General features: G+C 39.7%; 1 protein-coding gene across 2 annotated transcripts in view; it reads right to left on the bottom strand.

Moving 5' to 3' along the window:
- MAP2K6 (mitogen-activated protein kinase kinase 6) overlaps nt 1-20,475 on the bottom strand; it is a 116,978-nt gene that overhangs the window by 17,596 nt on the left and 78,907 nt on the right. For both annotated transcript variants that reach the window (XM_046676986.1, XM_046676987.1), the window contains exons 3-11: nt 17,006-17,054; nt 16,299-16,412; nt 14,790-14,909; nt 13,837-13,953; nt 13,108-13,159; nt 10,708-10,835; nt 9,747-9,824; nt 8,451-8,590; nt 968-1,013 (exon numbers count right to left, since the gene is read on the bottom strand). In XM_046676986.1, coding sequence (XP_046532942.1) covers nt 968-1,013; nt 8,451-8,590; nt 9,747-9,824; nt 10,708-10,835; nt 13,108-13,159; nt 13,837-13,953; nt 14,790-14,909; nt 16,299-16,412; nt 17,006-17,054 — 844 coding nt within the window. The remainder of the gene's footprint in view (nt 1-967; nt 1,014-8,450; nt 8,591-9,746; nt 9,825-10,707; nt 10,836-13,107; nt 13,160-13,836; nt 13,954-14,789; nt 14,910-16,298; nt 16,413-17,005; nt 17,055-20,475) is intronic.

Raw genomic sequence — 20,475 nt, 5'->3', positions numbered from 1 at the left:
TCCTGGAGACTGAGCACTGCTTGTGGTGGGATGGGATAGGTACAAGCATTTAACGCCTGCTGAGTAACTGTGCTCCAGTAAGAAATGGTGTCCACGTTCGCTCTTATCTCTTTTGGAATTGTGCCTGAACAGAATTCTTCCTTCCCTTGCTAAAATTAAAATGTTAATAATTGAAACAAATCTAGGGAAGGGTTAACATAAATTAGTAAATAGTATGAATTTTATAATATTTCCAAAGAAAATGTGTTTCTCCCACATTCAACATATACTTAGATAAGGACTGCCAAGTCAAGGTCCCTGCCATTTCTATTAAAGGATCATTTATAATTAGCGTAGAATTATAGTTACCACAACTTAAGAGAAACTATTTTAAAACAACAACTCTGAGGTCCTAGTTTCACTCTTTTTTCATAGATAGTGCAATTGATAAACCGTGAATGCCAAGGTAGTATAATTCAAATTAACAAGGCTTTGCCTTACTTTTTCCACTAAAGTGAAAACCAGGAGAAAACAAAGTGATTCTTTCTTCCCTAAACACTCACCAAAAGGAGATTCATTCTAATTAATCCTAAATATTTTACCAAAAATTGTTCAGTCACACAGCACTTAAGTTTCTCTCATTACTGAAATTCTTTAAATCATGCTTTCCCTCATTTTATATTAATTTGTGACTTCTCGTATCTTTAAAATTTGAAAATATAAATTGTATACATAATTTGGTCTATATGATGATAGGTTTATCATCATGTAAAAAAGTACTAAGACTGGAGACATGCTCCAGGTTATGCTAAAGAAGGATATCAGACAAATGAAGGACTCAGCTCCTTTTTTCTTGAGTTCAATTCCAGTTACCAATGTCTCAACGAATCATCTCTTCCAACATGGTTGTTTGATCATAATTTAGGTCTCAGCCACTTTTCCTGTACCAGCTTCGTTTGGACACATTTACACTGCTAACTATACTTACCATAAGCTCTGGATATGTTGGCCGTTCTTTGGAATTCTTCTTCAAGCTTAAAGAAAAAAAATTGATCACATTAAAATCTAGAAACCATCTGCATTATCACTAGACTAGGATTTCAGAACCTGTAGAAGACTAAACATTACCACCTTTAAAAGTGTACTGAAAACATAAGTCTCCTATCTTGACTTTCCTCCACTGCTAAACTTACAAACTGTGTTTTAAATCACTCTGGGTGTACCTTAATGGGAACAATAGGGGTGTGTGTTGTGTGTGTGTGTTTACTTTCCTTTTGATACTCTACCAATGACGTATAAACTAGCTTTTCTGATCTACAGCCAGTATATTTCAAAATACATATCTACTTTCCTTCAAGACAGCTCTTACTCCACCCCAACTGGCAAAGAAATTAGCAGGTGCTTCTTATATTACATTTGATACCTATTCACTATCTTCCTGGTTCTTCTTGCTTCTGGCTTTCGTGAATATATATAATTCGCTTTTATATATTCCTAACCAAAGCTGCCTGAGAGAGAAGCAACATACCCCTAAAATGGCTAAGGTAACACTACTTGTTTACTATCTCTCAGCTGATGAAAGAGAAAGCCCACTCAGCCAGTGACTGGGCTACTCTTCTTAGAAATACTTTGTGACCACACACTGCTGTCAAGCAGCTCCCTGTTGGCACAGACATTTTAATAACATTTGATACCAGAAGCAACAGTAATAAAATCACAATATGAAGAGACCAACCCCTCACCCCATCCTCATCCCACCCCTATATTCACCCACCAACAGCCTTAAAATGGAAAAAAGAAAAGAAGCAAGTTATTTGGAGTTGGAATCCCAGGTTACAGAATGGAGAAAAGGATGATTTCAAAAACTATGATTTGCAAGGCAACCTACAGACTCCTCTGCCAACTGGGCCACAAAATCATACATGAATGGAAAGGAACTTTGCCTGGCGTTGAAGGAACTAAAATGTGGCTGATTATTAGGTTGCTGGGATTTGCGTTAATGCATCATTTTGAGCCAATGAGACCTAGTATGTGTGACATGAGCTGTATTCCACCCACATAGGCTAATAATAATAATGAGGAGGGCAAGGGACAGAACCATAACAGAGTGAAGTCGTTGAGACGCTTTGAGAAACTGTGGTTTAAAAAAAAAAAGGAAATGAAGAAAAACAAAAAAGAGGAAGCTTTAGAAAACAACTTAAAGCAGCCTACCAGTTTATTCCAGGCAATGCTGCGGGTAGAAGCCAAGGAACCTGAGACAGGGTACAGGTAGATGTGAGGAGAGAAGTTTCAACCTGGAACTGAGGGCAGATCTAGGACCTAGTGACCTCAGTGACCAGACAACCTATGAGAGAAAGTTTCATCTCAACTGAGGATAAAAATAAGAGCGTATTAGAAAGAGGAATTATCAATGTCAGAGTCGGATTGATATGGGGGGGGGGGATGCCTGAGTGAAGGAATGACTCTCATAACTCCCACTTATGACTATGGGTGTACCTAGACCCTGAGATTTTCTAGGGCTCCACTGGCAAATCTCAACTGCAGGTGATTTTGCCCTCCAGGGGATATTCGGCAATGTCTAGAGGCATTTTTGGTTGACACAACTGGTCGTGGGGGGTGATACTGGCATCTAATAGGTAGAGGCCAGGGATGTTGCTAAACATCCTACAATGCACAGGACAGTTCCCCACAACAAAAAATGATCCAGTCCAAAATGTCATTAGTGCTGAGGTTGAGAGACCTTCGGCAATGCATATTAGGGTATTCCTCCTTATCGCTACCTTCTATTCCCTTCTCTGAGATGAAATTCACTTAGAAGCATCTCCAGCTGGTTCATCTGTCATTTGGGCACATTCTCACCACTACTACCCCTCCCTACCTCCGCCCCAACAAGCAAAGTTTTTTTTTTTTCTAAGTTCAAGAGCTAGTTCACCTAGAAGGAAACACAGGAGAAGAAATGTGATCCCAGGAGCATTGCTGACTTGCACACACACCCTGGGGAAAAACAAACAAGCTAATGTACAAAAACCCTGAATTTCCGCCTATTATTCAAAGCAAATCAAAACCCAGAAAGTCTTCTCTATAATCTGAACAATTCAACGTGCTAAAATTAACCATGAGAAACACAAAAGCAACATTAAATCCACATCCCATATTCAAGCGGTTGATTTCAGGTGTCTCTATTCAGACAGAACGTTAGTCAGTCATCAGACCCTAACTTCAAATTGACTCTGAAATATTCTCCTTGAGGACCAAGATCCACCTTTCCATTACCAGCTTTCATTGGTCAAGAATGGAATCAAAGAAATGAGAGTTAGGAAGAAAAGCTTGTTTCTCAAATGTTGAAACAATGGCCTCTTTTACTAACCAGAGATCTCTGTGATATTGTTGGTTTTTGACCTTCTATTTAGTAGATACTGAAATAAGACTCTTCTCATCAGGTTGAAGAACTTCAATGTTTCTATTTATTAAGGAGAGGTCGTTTGAAGTCAGGATGTCTTATCTCTTCACTTCTGGAAGAGTTTATGAAAATTTCTCCCGAATTTTTTTTTATCTGTATAAAGAAAACGTAGGGAAAGTACGCCACCTTGATCCATCACAAAGTGTTAAGGATTCCTGAAATCTCAGAAATGGCCAACCAAGAGGCAATTTCTTGATTTACGGCCCCAGATCAGAAAGCTCAAAATTTACCACAAGCACTACTGCAGAGTATTGATGGAAAACACTTACACAGCAAACCAAGGCTGTTTATTGAATTAATATAACTGATATAACCCATTCTCTCCATCTTTTAAATCAAGAACACTTCAAAACATGGGCTAAGAATAGCAAAATACTCAGGATAAGGTTAGGGGAAAAAGCAAATTTTCCATGTTTAATAGGAAGTGCTTGAAATCCAGTATAAAATAACAACTGTGGAGTTCAAAGCTACACCAATTTCTTTTTGGATTTGAGTCAGACTTTTGAATTTTCAAGTGGCTTGTCATTTTCAAGCGTGCAATTAGCTAACTGCCCTAATTCCTCTTCCAAATGCCACAACACACGCTCCTGACCGTAGCTGACACTAAAAACCAGCTTCACGCTGTCTTAAGAATTGCTAGCTTGAAGTTTATGCTGACCAGAGGATTTCTGCCTATTTGAATTCTAGCTGATCGTTTCCAAGAAGCCCTATTTGGTGCATCCACGGAATAAAAATACATTGCGCCTCTCAAGCCATACATTTGTCATAAGCTAAATAAATATCCAGTGACTCTTTACTGTCCTTCCTGAACAAGCTGGGAACTATATTTGCTTGTCTCCGTTTTACACTAGTTCCTCTGAGTCAGACAGTATCAGTGTGTCTGGGTGGGCCTCCAACACACTCCCAGCATGCCATCAGGCTGGTCGGCTGAGCACTGAGCCTCTTAAATAGGCCTAAAGGAAAAGCAAAAAGGAAGTCGAGCCGCTTTGGCACTCAGTGACTTCCTTCAGTCCCCCAACCTGTAGGATGAGGTTACGGTGAAAAATGTTAGCCTGTTAAGATTCCATTTTTTGAGAAACTCATTTGTTAACCTTTCTGTAGGCCTAGAATGTAAGGTCTTTCTGTCAGACTTCTCTGTTATGAATCCACAAACAAGACCCATATGCTCCGCATCATCCACTCCAAGAACTCTTTAAAACCCCTATAATAAGAATGCCATGCGTAGGGGAAGAGGAAGAAAATGTCCTTCAGTAGTCCTGTTTCAAAATAAGTACAGAAAGGAAGGGTTTGTAAGAAATCATTGGATTGTTTTGTTCAAGTTCATAAGGAATAAATACCTTAACTTTCTTCCCCGCCACTCTCCCACCCTGAGGATAATGTTTTTCTCACGCTACTGCAAGAGAAAGATAGCACCTGGAGCTCTGTGCTCTACATCTGACCTCGGGTGTGACAGTGATAGCCTATAAGTGCTCTCTACTCCACCCCACAAACCACGATTCACTGTCAACGGACAAGCAGCGATCAGAGGGGAGTGGCTACCAAGTTGACTCCCTGGATGAAGGTGTACAGCTTGCAGCAGCGCTGCGATGTCACCACATGCTTTGGTAGGATGCATCCCATGAAAGGTCGAGAATGGTCCCTTTTTCTTCTAGTCTACATTCAGCCCAAAGGCAAATGTAGGAGATAAAAACACAGATGTATCTGTCTCGAAATTTGAGGTTAAATTTTTCCCTTTCCAAATCTACAGTCCCCTTTCCCCACTTACCACAAAGAGTTGGGGCTTTTTAAGACGTTTTGAAGGATCATAGCCTGACTATGTCATAAAAATACAAAAAGCACAGGAAGGTCTCCCAAAAAAGTGTCCTTTTATGAAAACATGTCTCAAAAATATAGCTTTAAACATAGGAAAATGGAGGCACAGCTATAAAAGGGAGTTATATCTATAGGCTACATCCTTCTCTTCATCAAGAAATAGAAGTGTTCTTGGGTAATAGTGATGTCTCCCTTCTGGCCACCCAGCTCCAGATCAAACTTCAAACTGTCAGTCAGAAAACAAGCGAAGTAACTACACTGCTACTGGGGGCAAGTCTGTATCTGTACGCTAATACATATGAAAAATAAAATTGCTTCCACAAAGATCTAAGCTATTCATAAAATCTAACAAAAATCAGCACCACTTCCTGACAACTCTTTTTCTAGACAACTTTTCCAACTCAGTTGACTTCAAAATAATGTTCATACTCTGGAGTACTAAAGAAAATCCACTGGTGATTTATGGTAGGCAAAAAACTATTGACTTGGCGTCTAAAACAGGAGAGCCTGTACTCTTAAAAAACCCGACTTGATTGAAGTAAGAATGCTCATAAAATTCAGAATGAACGCTCCTTTTCTATTTCCCAATTCTCAGACCAACAAAAATGACTCACTATTTTACACAATTGATATTCTTAAGTATCAGATTCTACAGGAGCTACAACACTAGAAGGTTGAGGAAGAATTTATTCTTTGACGACTTCAATTTAAAGTGATTTGGGTTTTGTTTCTATGATTATTATTTTTTCAGTAAGCCCCATAAGCGAGCCAGACTGGCTGACTTGAGTGCCAATGAAATGACACAGAATTAACAGAATTAAACTAATTAATGGTTCCAGAAAAGCTGGAAAATGTCTATGGCTCAAAATTTTTAAATGAATGAACGATAGTAGCTGGAACTAAAATTAAGAGAAAACAAGAGGGGAATGTAGACCTCAGAGGGGTGGTCATGAAGATCCCAGGAGTGTTCTGGGGGTGAGGGTAGGCACAGGGTGGTCGCTATAAAAGAGCAATAATACAAGTGTCTGGAATTTCCATATATGTGTGCATACATTAAAATTAGAAAGCATTTATTTTTCAAGATTTTCATTTTTTAAATATCTATAAAAAGCTTTAACACTGATTCTTTAGGGGAAATTCTCAGTAAGGGAAAAAAATACTTTGGTGAAAGAAAAATAAAGTAATTGAATGATTTTTTAAAAAATAAATTATAGAAGAGAAGCAGCTTTTGAACAGGAAGCAGTTGATAGCGGGTCCACAAGATCATAGGTCTAAATTAGGGGTTCTCACCCCAGCTATACAGTAGAATGATTTGAAAACATGTGAAAAATATTGACACTCAGGACCTTCACCAGATCAATTAAATCAGAATCTCTGAGGGTGAGGCTCAGGTGACAGCACATGTGAAAGCTCTCTTGAGTTTTATAAAGGAGCAGTCAGAGTTGAGAACTACCGGATTAATCTAGTGACTCCCAACAGGCGGCTCAGCTTTCTTAAACTTTTCACACCAGCCTTGCTCTTACCAAAGTTTTCTGAAGTATCCAGCATCTTGGGAAAAGGGGACAGGTAGGAAAGAGCTTATGGAGAGGAGAGTTTGAAAAGACTTCCTAGATACGATCCTTCCCCATTACTACCACTCATTCCTTTTCCTATGTGGCCTTTAAACCTTTGAGCATAAGGAAAAAACCAAAAAACAAAAAAACTCCCAAGTTCTTGAATCCAGAAGGCAAAATCAGGAGCCCATCTCGACCTGGCTGGGGTACCACCATCCAGCACACTCACCCAGGAAAGCAGATAGGAGGACACAGTAGCCCAGAGAAAGTACATATTAAGAATCACCCAACAACATACTGCCCAGTGCTCCAGCCCCTCTTTGGCCATTCAACCAAAACTAAAACAAAAACACATAATAGTAGGCCATCTTCATATATCATTAGGGAAACGGCCCAGAGGTGACATGGGGGCTAGCCCTAACAAAAGCTCCAAGAGGCCTTAGTTTCACAAGCAACAGACAATTGCTTTGTCTTAACACGTTTCCCAATAAAAGCTGCATTCAGAACAGTTCTTCCAAAGAGCATGGAGGCCAAGAAATGATAACCTTGAGGGAGCTGCACTGTCAGTCTTCAGAGGTCCATCCCCTCCTCAGCAGCAAGTGGCCTCTCTGGGCAAGAACTGCTCCTCTCCAAGAGTCACAGCTGGACTTGTCACCATCTGATTCCCCTTCCTCCTATTTCTCATGTGCTCCTGCAGGATGCCCAAATAAACTAAGTTGGTTCCATTCTATGCTTTCTTTCTTGGCATCCTCTTCCAGCAGCACTTGCCATGGTCATTAGTATCAAGTTATGCTAAGCCTCAGGGTTGCTACACAGACAGAAATCACTAGATTTTCTACAGAAAACTATCCCCTCCCATACTTTCCTCGAATCCACCGGGAATTGCCATGAAAACAAAGGTGACAGCATTACCATGAGTTCTTCCATCCTTCCACTCCAACATTCTTTAGATTCCCTTCTCAGACCTCCAATACTGTCCATTGTACCCGCACAGACAATGATAACCACAGTTAGCAAGAGTTGCATGGGAGGCAGCCTACAAAACACTAGCACTACTTTGCAAGACTTCTAGGTAACTAAGTAACACTCTCAACCTACCTACTGTCTTCCACTCCAAGGTAATTCTTTGCATCTTATCTATTCCCCATCCCTAATCCTCTGGCGGATCCTACCACCTTTTCTTTGTGCTCTAACCAACATCAAATTAATTGTTGCTCTCATAAAGGAGTTTCTCACTTCTGTGACACAATGCACGATGTTCCTCCTGCTTGGAATACCTTTCCCTCCCCTACCTCCCTTTCACTTGGAAAATACTTCATATGGTCTCAGCTCGGGATTCACCCCCTCCAGAAAATTTATCCTAATGGTTTCCCTCTGAGCTTCCCCAATACCCCACACATATCTCCATCACTGGGCTTGCCATACTGTACTGTAATTATTGATCGAGGAGACTCCCCTACTTGACTTTGAGCTCCATGAGGGCAGGGACTGGGAGAGAGGCATCTTTGTTTCTCCAGCATCAAGGGCACACTCCACAAATGCTTTTGGAATGAATGTATGCACAGTGGATTAAAACCGATGGAGGAAATTCATGAGAACTCCTCTTCCTCCTTAACACTGGCACCTGGGAGATGAGGCTCTCTTACCACTGCGAGGTAAAGTCAACAAACTCTTCGGAGAACTTGTCTGCCGGGAGTTGCGGTGATGGCTCCTCTACCACCTGTTTGAGCTGCTGAAAAGGCGTTCCCCACGAATCATAAGGAAACCGAAGGATGGCCAACTCAATCTAGAAAGGAGAGGAAAACAAGGAGAGAAGAGTTTAAATAGGGCTACTAGATTAGGGAATCTACTGTGTTTTGTTCCAGGAGAACCAGAGAGAACTACAAAGCAGAAGTTCAAGTAAAATTGGGGGGGCAAATAAACTAATAATATGTTCTCTAGCGATTGGCCCCCCAATTCCTAGTGTTAGGGATTTTCAAACACTATCTTAGTAGAGACAGCCATTTAAGCCTATTTAAAAGTGGGTCCTCACTAAAACCCATCGTCACACAATAAAATTGTAAGCCAGCAGTATGAAACTGCAGGATGTAAAGCAACCAGGTTTTCAGATGTTTGGTCTGAAAAGTTAAGTCTCACCCTAAGATTTTACAGAGCTGTACATCTGCTGCCATCTGCAGGTCTCTTGCTGGAATGGAAAAAAAAAATACCTCGGACCAAACGACTGATCTTTTTTTGGATGTGAGTAATGCCACTTTGCCATTACAAGATCACATGTATTCTGGGAAGGGATGTGAAATAACTCATGGGATTTAATCAGCTGCTGTGCTGGGAAGGAGCCAGGACCACAGTGGACAATTCCAGACCTTGGTGATGGACGGAAAGTTTATGATCCCCAAAGTTACGAAGAAGGGACTAATCGTATAACTTTAGGGCTGTGCCTAAGGAAATTAGCCTCTTTGTTATCATGTCTTTTGCTCGACCTGACCTCAACGGCCAAGACTTCCAACACGACCACATTCTGGGAAGCGCAGCCTATCTCCTGGATAACATGCCTCTATCAGGGTCCACGCATATTTGCACTCTTTGAGTAGCTTAAGTTTCTTCACACCTTGATTAGAATAATTTAATTTTAAACTATAAGGAAAACTATCAGGAACTATAGTCAGACCCTCTCATTTTACAGATGAGGACAGTAAGACAGTCTATCTGACTCCATCAGTTACTCAAGGGCATACAACTAGGTAGAGGTAGAATAAAGAGAAAAACTGGATTTGCCCAATCCCAGGTCAGTATCTCTGCTACACCACACTGCCAACAATTGTCACTCAAAACCTCCTGCTATCACAGGCAGGAGAGGATGACCAGCATTTAGGGCATTTGCCTCTTGGTCTCAAAGTGCACCCCACTTCGGCTTCATGCCAAGAACCTCAGTCACACGCTACCATTGTGATGCCGAGACTCCAGATGTCAGACTTCACACTGTATCCCTTCTGGTTGAGCTCGGGGTTTATTCTTTCAGGCTGGAAAGGAGACAGAAAAAGACAACTGAGATGGCATTCTTAGCTCAATAAGTCTCTAGGGGTGGGGGTGGCACCAGCTGCCAAGTAAGTTGTTTTAAGCTGTTAACATGCCTCCCAGGCCAAGAAGACTCAGTAACTACAGTGAGGATCAACATCTCCAAGGGACTTTCCTCATTCTGCACTAGTCCTTGCTTGGCCACAGTAATGGATCAAAGTCCCCTCACAATTCAAAACTAGTTTCAATTTTGCCTTAAGAAGGAACAAGATGTACGCTATAAAGCTACTTTGCCAGCCTAGAATTTTCCTTGTTTAAAACCCCAACAGTCCAGAACTCAGTAAAAAGAATCAACAAGACTTTGGGCTACTGTCTGGTGTTAACAGACCTAAATAACTTTTAGCTAAACGTGGACAGGAAGCTTTTTAATTCCAAGCATGAGTTCATTTCCAAAGAGAATACAGTGAAATTGCTTAAGTTGAAGAGAGTCCCAACATCTCTGCTAAAGGCAAAGAATCTTCACAGCCATGAGGTTCTCTCAGGACTGACCTAACTGTTTGGGTAATTTAACTTCTATCGACTGTTCTGTCCTCAACAAACAAGGTAACACTCCCCTGCAACTCAGTGTGGAAAACTGTGCGGGCTGTAGGTATTACCTACATGTCTTCAAATAATATATCTCTTTATTTGATTTTTTAAAAATAATATACATGAAGCAAGTGACTAAGGATTTCAGACAGGAAATATGTAAGAAAAAAGAAGATACAGAATATTTCTTGCATCTTAGGCACATTTCAATTTTCCCTCTGTGGCTGTGCATTTCCTATTTTCTGGGATGGTTTGCCAGCAATTGCATTCTCAGATGCCACCCCCAGCTGCTGTACTTACAGCCATGTATGGTTTGCATCCTGCATCAATGGTTTTAGCAACAGAGTCTACAAGGTAGCCACTGATTCCAAAATCACACATCTTCACTTGGCCCAGAGTATTGATCAGCACATTGGAAGGCTTGACGTCTGAATGCAAGAACAACAAGGAGCCCATTATCTCAGCCTGCTTTGAAGATTCATTTCTCTACCACCAGAGGGCCTGTTATCTCCATTTCTCCTTCACCTTCCTTTCCCCACAAGGCCCAATATGAAAGAAACTACCATCCTTGGCTCACAGTTGCATACCTCTTATTGCTTTCAACTTGATTTTCTATTTCATGTTTTGTCTTTCACGTCAGATTGTGAACCCATTAATGGAAAGGACTGTCTCCTCTATTTAATTGGTCATCTTCGTTGCCTCCATACATATACAGTCATGCATCACTTAACAACAGGGATATGTTCTGAGAAATGTGTCATTAGGTGATTTCATCATTGTGTGAACATCATAGAGTGTACTTACACAAACCTAGATGGTACAGCCTACTGCACATCTAGGCTGTATGGCACTAATCTTATAGGACCACTATTGTATATGCAGCCCATTGTTGACCAAAATGTTGTTATGCGTCGCGTGACTGTAGTAAGAACTTAAAAAATTATTACTGAATCAAATGCCCAGTTCTACGGGCATAGTCTCTATTATGCAAGATGAATCTGTTCCAGAGATGTTCTGTGCAACATTAAGCCTACAATGAACAATACTATATCATACACGTAAAAATTCATTATGGGGGTAGATCTCATGTTAAATGTTCTTATGAAAACAAAATTTTTAAAAGTCCAGTTCATAATGATCTATTGCACATTTAGTGTAGCAGTAATAGATCGTGGAATGAAAAGGCAGACTATGACATACCAGTACAACAAATACAATTAAAGCCACCAATTTTAATTGAAGCTTCTACAAGAGGTATGTCAGAGGTCACATAGGGTAACTCATCATAAACTCAGATATTCCAGACCATGAGGCTCATCACAGAATATACGTGTGGATGAAGGAGTATTACTGAACAGTTCTTAAATGAATGCTTCAGACTGGAAAGATACAACACTCCTACCCACACCCCAAGTAGATGAACCATTGTTATCTTTGGATAATGGAATTAGAAATTAAGTTAATTTTTTTCACAAAGGACATATAATCAGAAGAAATAAGTAATTCTAAAACTATCAAAATTATCCTTTATAATTTTCCCTTAAACTGAATGGCATATATACAAATTTTCACTTTATTATTTTTTATACTTTATATACATCCTCTAATATGAATGAAATATTCCATAATTTTGAAATAAACTCTTAAAAATCAGCTTCACATTTGTGGGTAATCCACATTTATCTTCCTATGTGGATTCCTTCCCACTTTCTTCTCCTCCCCTTCTTCCTTCCCATTTTTCCAATTTCTAATAATAACAATTAATAACAATAATAACAATCATAATAGGCACACTGTTTGAGGCATTTTACATTCTTTTCAGGCTCAGAGAGCATAAGAATTACCAAATCACAATGCCTTATTAGCTGCCAATACTTTCCATGAATTTTCCCAAAGACCTGGTTGAGCACATCTCTTCCAAGAAGCTTCCTTGACTATAGTCACCAGAGCTAACCATTTCCTTGTTTTATAGACTACCTATACTACTTCCATTTTTGGTACTTTCGTATTTCTAATCTGGTTTTTTTCCCCCATGTGTTTGTTGTATCATCTTACTTCCCTATTAAGAATAACGTATAATTTTAATAAGAATACATGTTTTCTTCTTAGATGCCCCTCAGGGATTCTACTAGAGTGCTGTATAAATACAGTATTGTATAAATGCTGGAAAAACAATTATAAAAGATAAATGGATGGATGAATGGATGGATAAATCTACCAATTTTTTCATCTTATCCTGCCTCCTGCTGTCTGAAAGGGCTGTGCTTTATACCAGAACTTTTCACGCTTTAATGTGCAAGAATTACTTGGGAATCCTGTTAAATGCAGATTCTTAATCAATTGATTTTGGGACCCATGATTCTACTTTTCTAACAAGCTCCCAGGTGATGCCCAACACCAGATGAATTTTTATCCTATTCTCTAAAATTCTCAGTGGGGTACTCCCACAGCTCTGCTTGGTAACAGGCATTTTATATTCAATTTAGGTGTAATATAAAGCCCATGTCTTCTGATGTCCTCACACAAAATAAAGAACAGCTACTGATGTGATTTGCTATCCAGTCCCAAAGGAAAACTCCTCAGTTCTCTTGGCTGACTCAATTTCACTTCCATCCATTAGAGGAAAAAAAAAACCAAAACTCAGGTAAAAGAAATGAACTTTACAAAAGGAACAGCCAAGGCAGCTGCATGGATGCTCACCTCGATGAATGACAGAGAGTTTACTGTGTAAATGTTCTAATGCTTTTACAATCTGCAAGAGAAACACAAGATAGATTTATTTCCCCCATCACTGGAAAGAAATTGAATGCTAAGCATATCCAGGTTTATTATCCCTGACTTAAGGTCACAAGGTGAAGTATTTCCTCAAATAGTGGTGGTCCTATCCAGGAAAATACATAGGAAGTTACATAAATTGGGCTCCACCCACTAGAGAGGATTCTATCTTACAGCAAAGAGAAGTCTCAGTCATATATCTTGTTTTTCATTTGGCCTCCAGCATTTTTTTCTCTCCACTCTCCCGAACCTCAGTAGCCATAAAGGGTGCAGCCCTTCATTTCATTTCATTTTCTTCTGCTTCTTTCTATGCCTGTTAGTCCTAAGAAAACATTTAAAAATCTACAACTTAAAATCAAAATAAACTAATATCAGAATATAGACACCAGGGATGTGGTCAAAGCAGATGAATGCGCTGCCTTGAGGCTCTTTAACTGAGTTTACCAAAAACCAAGTCAGGAGTAGCATCTTCTACATAAGGCTCAAAAAGAAAAGCATTCACTTATCAATCCACAGATGCACTCACGCATTCAAGAGACATGTAGTAGATGTGAGCTATGGTCCAGGTAGTGTTTCCTCATACTGGGGGTACAATGACACATAAGACCCAGACTTCTCAGACTCTCTTTGTAGTAGGGTCCATGATGTACTCACCGAAACGGCTATTTTCCCTAAGATGTCTTCTGGAATTGTTTGGCCTTTATCAATCACTTGTTTGTAGAATTTATCTAGCGATGTATCCATGAGCTCCATGCAGATCCAGACATCACCCTGGAGATCAATTGGTTCAGAGATTGTTAGCGAGGATGGAAAAGAGAAACAGAGGAAACAGTTAACAGCTGTCAGGAAGAACTGCCTATTTCTTGCTTGAGTTTTTGGAGGAAATGTACAGTTTCCCTTCAAGATCTCAAAGAAATTTATAAACAAGCAAGATTATCTCCAAAGAGAAAACCAGCAGACAGCCACGCAGAACTCACATGTGACCACCCACTCCTTGGTGAAATCTAGGATCTAAATACTAATAGCCACAAGCAATAGAATCCCAGAAACACAAGGTTTAACTGCTACTGCTCTCTAGGAGAGTAGGAGATAAGTTTAGATGCCTACTCCATGTCTGACCTCCCGCATACAGCACTAGCACCAGTTCATCAAAAGGCTGGTTTTAAGAGTGAGGAGAAGCATCATACGCCATCTAATGGTAAAGTAAAAGCAGGAGGAGAGAAAAGAGGTAAGTGTAAACCTACATGGTACACGAGGCTACATGAAGCTTATCAAGTGGCGAAAAGACGAGAGTATTTCAGATTTTAAGGATTCTATCTAAATCAGTCTAGAGATAATTGATATAGACAGTTCTGCCAAAATAGACAAACCAAAACAGAAAGGAGAAGGGGAGCCTCAGCATCTTTAAAAGGCTAAACATATTTGAAAATACTCTAATTGCAAGCCAACTTTACACCAGGGCATGTCATCATTGCACAAGCGTAAAACTCTCCACAGAAGACGTGTCTCATAAGAAAGGGTGCCAGGATTGCGCACGGTATTCATGTGATCAGAGGAACTTCTTTAGTTATTGTTCTCCTTGGACTTTAAATTGAAGGATCACCTACCTCCCGGAAGAGTGCGCCATAAAAGGTGACCGTAAAAGGACAGTCCACTGTCCTCATGGAAATATCCAAATCCATCAATAGCCTTTTCTGCTCCTGGCTATTTACTGTGGCCCGGATCCGCTGAATGGGAATGCATGAAAAAATGTATGGTTACTGCTCTGAGGATAAGTCCGTGAGTAAGGCAGGGACCTTAAAGAGTCCCATCCTGAAAAGAGTACAAAAATTCACCACACAACTTCAAGCAACAACCTTTCGAATACCCGCCCTAAGTGATTAGCTATTTGTAACAAATGAAAAATATGGAAGACTGCTATTCGTTCATTTCCTGAATAATCCCCGGTAAGAAGCAAACTGATAATATATTTTGGAGAGTGTGCAAATGTTTGGGAATGTATTTCCAAGTTGCAAAAACAGTCTGGTTTACTGTATTATGTTTGTTCACTGCAAAGAGTGTTAATTATTTTGTGGCTGATTTGAGGGTCCTGCAAAAATAGCCAGAAGTCCCTCTCTGAGAACAAATAAGAATATTTGGACTAAATAGCAACTGAGAGAGAATTGACACAGCTACAGAAATGGAAGGAATCAAACAGAAATGAAGAAATCATCCACTCCTAATCCAGTGTTTCTGAGAGAACAGAAATCTGTCACACCAGCAAAGGTGGCTTTACAGAAACATGACTATGCCAATAAACGACAGGAAAGATATAACATCACTAGGCTTTCACGTATTTTTGCCTACTTAGCAGAGCTGGCGAAAGAACAAACGGAAAAATCTACCAGGTAAGGGAAAGATATCGCCATTCTCCAAAAACAAAGGAATCCAAGTCATTTGACCACCCACATTCCTAGCAATGGCCCAAATCTGTTCATTCATCAGAGATGGTCATTCTCCAAGGTCTTTCCAGCATCTTCTCAAGAAATATGCAATGATTCTAAATTCCTTTGTATAGCTAAAAACTATGCAGATTCGCTCAAGATGTATTTTACCCTCCTTTCTTCCACAAAGGGAGACAACTTTTTCCCCTAATTCTGGTTTCCTGATTTTCAGGGACAGTTCCCTAAAAGCAACAGAATGTAGAATAAAAGAGACTTTTGAGATGTAACGACCAAATGCAATATGTGAACTTTGTTGGGATTCTGATTTGAACAACCAACAGGAAAAAAAAAAATACTTTGAGATGATCACGGTCATTTTAATTTGGACCTGGTATTAGATGACACTAAGGAAGTATTGTTAATTCTTTTAAGTGTAATGATGACATGGTGGTTGCATAAAAAATTAAAAGGAGGGCGTTGGATTTATTAGTTCAAAAAGAAAACAGCACATGCAACTCATACCAAGGAAGCATTTTCCCCACACATTTGGAGGGAAATACTGTTCCCTACAAATAATTTTTCTGTTTCACCCCATTGAAGATTGTTTGCTTCTATGAAAAGAGCTGATGTGCAATTAAGATGGACAAACATATACACCACAGAAAGAAAACGTTGGGGGAATGTCAACTCTACCTTCACCGCCATGATCTGCCCGCTGGGCACGTGTCGCATCTTCTCCACTACCCCGTACGCACCTCGTCCCAGTTCCACTATAGGCTCCAGGTCATCCGCCTTCACCTCAAAGTTCTGCAAGAGAGAACAATGCAATAGGACAGAGAAAAATTAACTGGACATAGACTGTGATGTCCTTTCTCTGGTTTCTCCCAATGTTCTAAGGATTATTTCTATTTCTGGTCCAGAAGCTTCTGGTCTAGAAACTTTTCCAACCAGCCACTGAAAGCAAGAAGCGCCGGGAGATATTTAGACTCCTGTGGCATGTCTCCTTCTTGTCATAGGGAATACAGAGATCCAACTCCAACCCAGCTGCCAAATTGCTCCGTGTAAGCTGTCTCCATTATGGTTCTTTAGCCATGTCCCCATAATTACACGTGCAATCCATTTGCTGACTGATGGCAACCGGATCTATGCTCGGACCTTGAGGAATGTACCCCAAAGGGAGTCATCTACTCTTCTCAAATACCTCCTATCAGGACCACAGTAGCCTGATTTCAATGCAACATTTAGAACTGCAAGAGCTCCACAGACCACCTCCGTTTAAATTCAAAGTTTTTTGATTCACCCCCTGAGAGCATGTTACAAAAGATAAATTTTCAATGGCCAATCAGAAAGCATATATATAAAATGGCAAAACACCAACTGGCAGACATGATTTTTCTCACCTGACTTCCAATAGAAATGCAAGCTTTGGAGTCTAAATCTCGAGGTGGCCTAAGAAAGACAAGGAGGAAAAGAAAAAACAGGAGATATTTAGTCAAATATGTCCTTCCCAAATCACGGGCGACTGGAGAGATTTTTTCCTTAGAAATAAGGTGAAAGTTCATGAGTAAAATAAAGCAACATAAAAGTGTTAATAGTGTGGGATTTTGAATGAAATACATTTGGGTTTAAATTACTCAATCTCTTTGAGCTTCCATTTTTTCTTTAACATGAGGATAATAGTGTACCTACTTCATGGAGAAAGAGCGAGTATTAAATGAGATATTCCAAGTTAATGCTTAAAAGAATGCCCGGTATACAGTAAATATCCAATAAGTATGAACCATACATACATTGTTATATAGATAATTATACTATTATTCTAGTGAGCCCCAAACTTTTTCTTTTATCCACGAGCACCAATGTGTCCAATTATCCCACCAGTTTTTCCACAATTGTTTAAAAAAAAAGAGACCATAATTGGGGTATGGTTCTGTTACCTCATAAAATTCATAGAACACGGGAATTCCAAATCTGTCTAGTCCCTGCCTTTACAGATGGAAAAAGCTCCAGAGAGCTGAAGTGACTTGCCCAAGGTCACAACTAACCCAGGTCTCCTGATTTTCAGGTCAGAATACTTTCTATTCTACCAGGCTGTCTAATCTAGTGGCGATATTTCTCCTATACTTAGTGTACAAACTGGCCAGGGGTCCTCTCAGCAGGCAGAAGTTTGCTGATTTTCTGTCTCCACAAGAGAGAACACAGAGCCCCCTCATGTGTATTTATTTCTACTACTTCACTGCTCCCTGGTGGATATCAATCCACTTAAGAGAAAGATGTTTGGCTGTGCACCTAAGTAGGAGCCCAGAAAGGCATTTTCTTGAAATAAATGCACAAAAAGTATCATGACAAAAGTAGTAAATGTCAAGAAACATACTGTTAATATGATCAAACAAAGAAAGCAACTAGAGGCTAAAGACAAAAGAATCCGAGAGCTGCCAGAACAAAGGGTGACCAAAGAGACCCTCAGGTGTCCCTGAAGGGACATTACATGCCAGAATTATCTCTAGAAAAATACAAGGGAAGATGAAAGGAAGAGAGAAAAGAATCCTTTGGCAATGATGACTTTTTCCAACTCTAATGCATTGTAATTCTTCCCCTTCTGCTGAAACTAAATAAATAAATAAAAGAATAAGGAAAAAGTAGGACCATAAACACTTGTATAAACACGAATCTAAGGTTCTAATGGCAAGCCTTCTCTCACCTCCAAATCCCTTTGATATGCATGGAATACTTAAAATTTTTCTGTATTAATTTAAAAGCAGGGACTGGGAGGGAAAGAGATGAACACACACGCGTGCACACACATACACACACGCACACAGGAGTGATGTTTTTATATATCTTGTGTTCCTGAGCAGGGACTTTTTCTTCAGAAATGCTTTCCAGAGGAATCAAATTTCTAAAAATCTGATTTCTCATTCTTAAAATTTCTAAAGTTGTTTTTCTTTAGTTGTCACAATTTGTACTAATTGCACTGGAACTTTGAAATAAAGGCAAATATTACTTGAAACATGTGACTAAGATAAACAATAAAAAGTCCTTTGCAATTGTTCAGCACCCTTCCTTTTAAAAAATATAAAGTAACAGAAAAGTCACTAATAAAAAAATTATTTGGGGCCACCTCTGTTTTCTCACCATCCAACGAGAGTATTGGGTAAGACCTCTCACCCAGACCTCTTATTTACAGACCTCTTCCAGGTCTGATATTCTAGGTATTTTATATCAGGGCTCCACAAATGATAGCTTGTCACCCGGCTAAGACAGATTTTTACAAATTTAAAGGTTTGTAAAAAAACACACAACAAAGAATATCCAATAGAGCCCAGTGTGGCCTGGGGAACCTAAAATATTTACTATCTAGCCTTTGGCAAAAAAAGTTTACTGACTCCAGTTTTCTACTAACCTTGCCATTACACCTCTACCTAATAGGAGGGTTTCACGCCATTTTCCAGATTGAGAAAAACGAAACCCAAAACAAGTCAGTGATTTGCTGAAGCCATACAGTCCTCAATAGAGTTGAGAATAAAACTCTTACCACCTAAATCTCAGTCTTGACCTAAGGAGAAAAGGAATATGCTGAAAGTTGGGCTAGGTACTTTACCAGCATCTCATTTAATTCTTTAAACATGCACACATACGTACATACGCACACCCCTACGAGCATCGTCATTCCCATGATCCAGATGAGAAACTGGCTTAGAGCTTAACTAACTTGCTCCCAAGTGGGGAAGCCATGATTCCAATCCAAGACTGACTGAATCGAAGGAAGCTACTCCCAACACCCAGGCCTCCCCTAATGAAAATGATCAATCGTCCCAAGCCTTGGGCCTTTGGGCTCATCAGGTCTGCCAAGAGCATCAAATCAAGAGGCCAAGACTGACAGCTTGTATTAGATTAGTTGACACTGTGTCCTGTCCAGGGCTGGGCATGTTAGTTTGCCTGGAGCCTTGAGCTATGCAGGAGGTTTAAACTGTGGGTGGATGTTCTCTGTCATATTCAATATTTTAGTCCTCCGGGAAAAGAACCAAGCTTATTACAAAATTCCTTCCCTGGAAGGCCAAAGGTATTCCAAAGGTCACCTAGTATTAGTTTTTTATATGAACAAACAGTTTTGGTTTATTGTAATAATTATTTATTTATAATGTTACCTGAGTAATCAGTTCACTGGTTATTGTTACAATTATTATTCATGTAGTCAACAAAATTTATTAAGCATCTACTTGGGCCAGAGACTGTACTAGACTCTTTACATAAAATATCTTCTTTAATTTTCACAACTCTTAGAAGTATTATTATCTCTATTTGAATGTGAAGAATTAACATTGAAACAGACTAAATAATTTAACATCATTCATAGAGATGGTGAGATTAGAACCCAGAGCCACGCCAAAGTCTTCTCAACTATAGAAGTAAGATTGTGCCTGTTATCTCAGAGCCATGGGCTGTTCGGCCACAGTCTCTACCAGTCCAATGCGTGCATGGCTAAGAATACATACTTGAAACTCAGAGAGCCCTAAGTTTGTATGCCAGCTCTCCCACTTCACAACAATAAATATTAAGTGGAGTGATAATAACAACAACAATACTTGGAGTGACCTTCATTGAGAAATTACAACAGAATCAGCAGTAGTCTAGCCACTTAATATGGATTATGACACCTAATCCTCATAGCAACCACATCATTGTTTATTTCTATTGTTCAAAAAGGGAAACCAAGGCTTACTGGGGATAGGCAACTTGCCTAAGGTATTCCACTAGTGACATTTGGATCCCAAATACAAGCGTAGGCATTCTAGTGCCATGAGCCTGAACTCTTATGCACGTAGCAATCTCACCTGCTTCGAGCAAGACACCTGACCCATGTACAGGT

The sequence above is a fragment of the Equus quagga genome, chromosome 11 (genome assembly GCF_021613505.1).
Source record: "Equus quagga isolate Etosha38 chromosome 11, UCLA_HA_Equagga_1.0, whole genome shotgun sequence".
NCBI lineage: Eukaryota > Metazoa > Chordata > Mammalia > Perissodactyla > Equidae > Equus > Equus quagga.
This window is presented reverse-complemented; position numbering and strand designations above follow the sequence as displayed.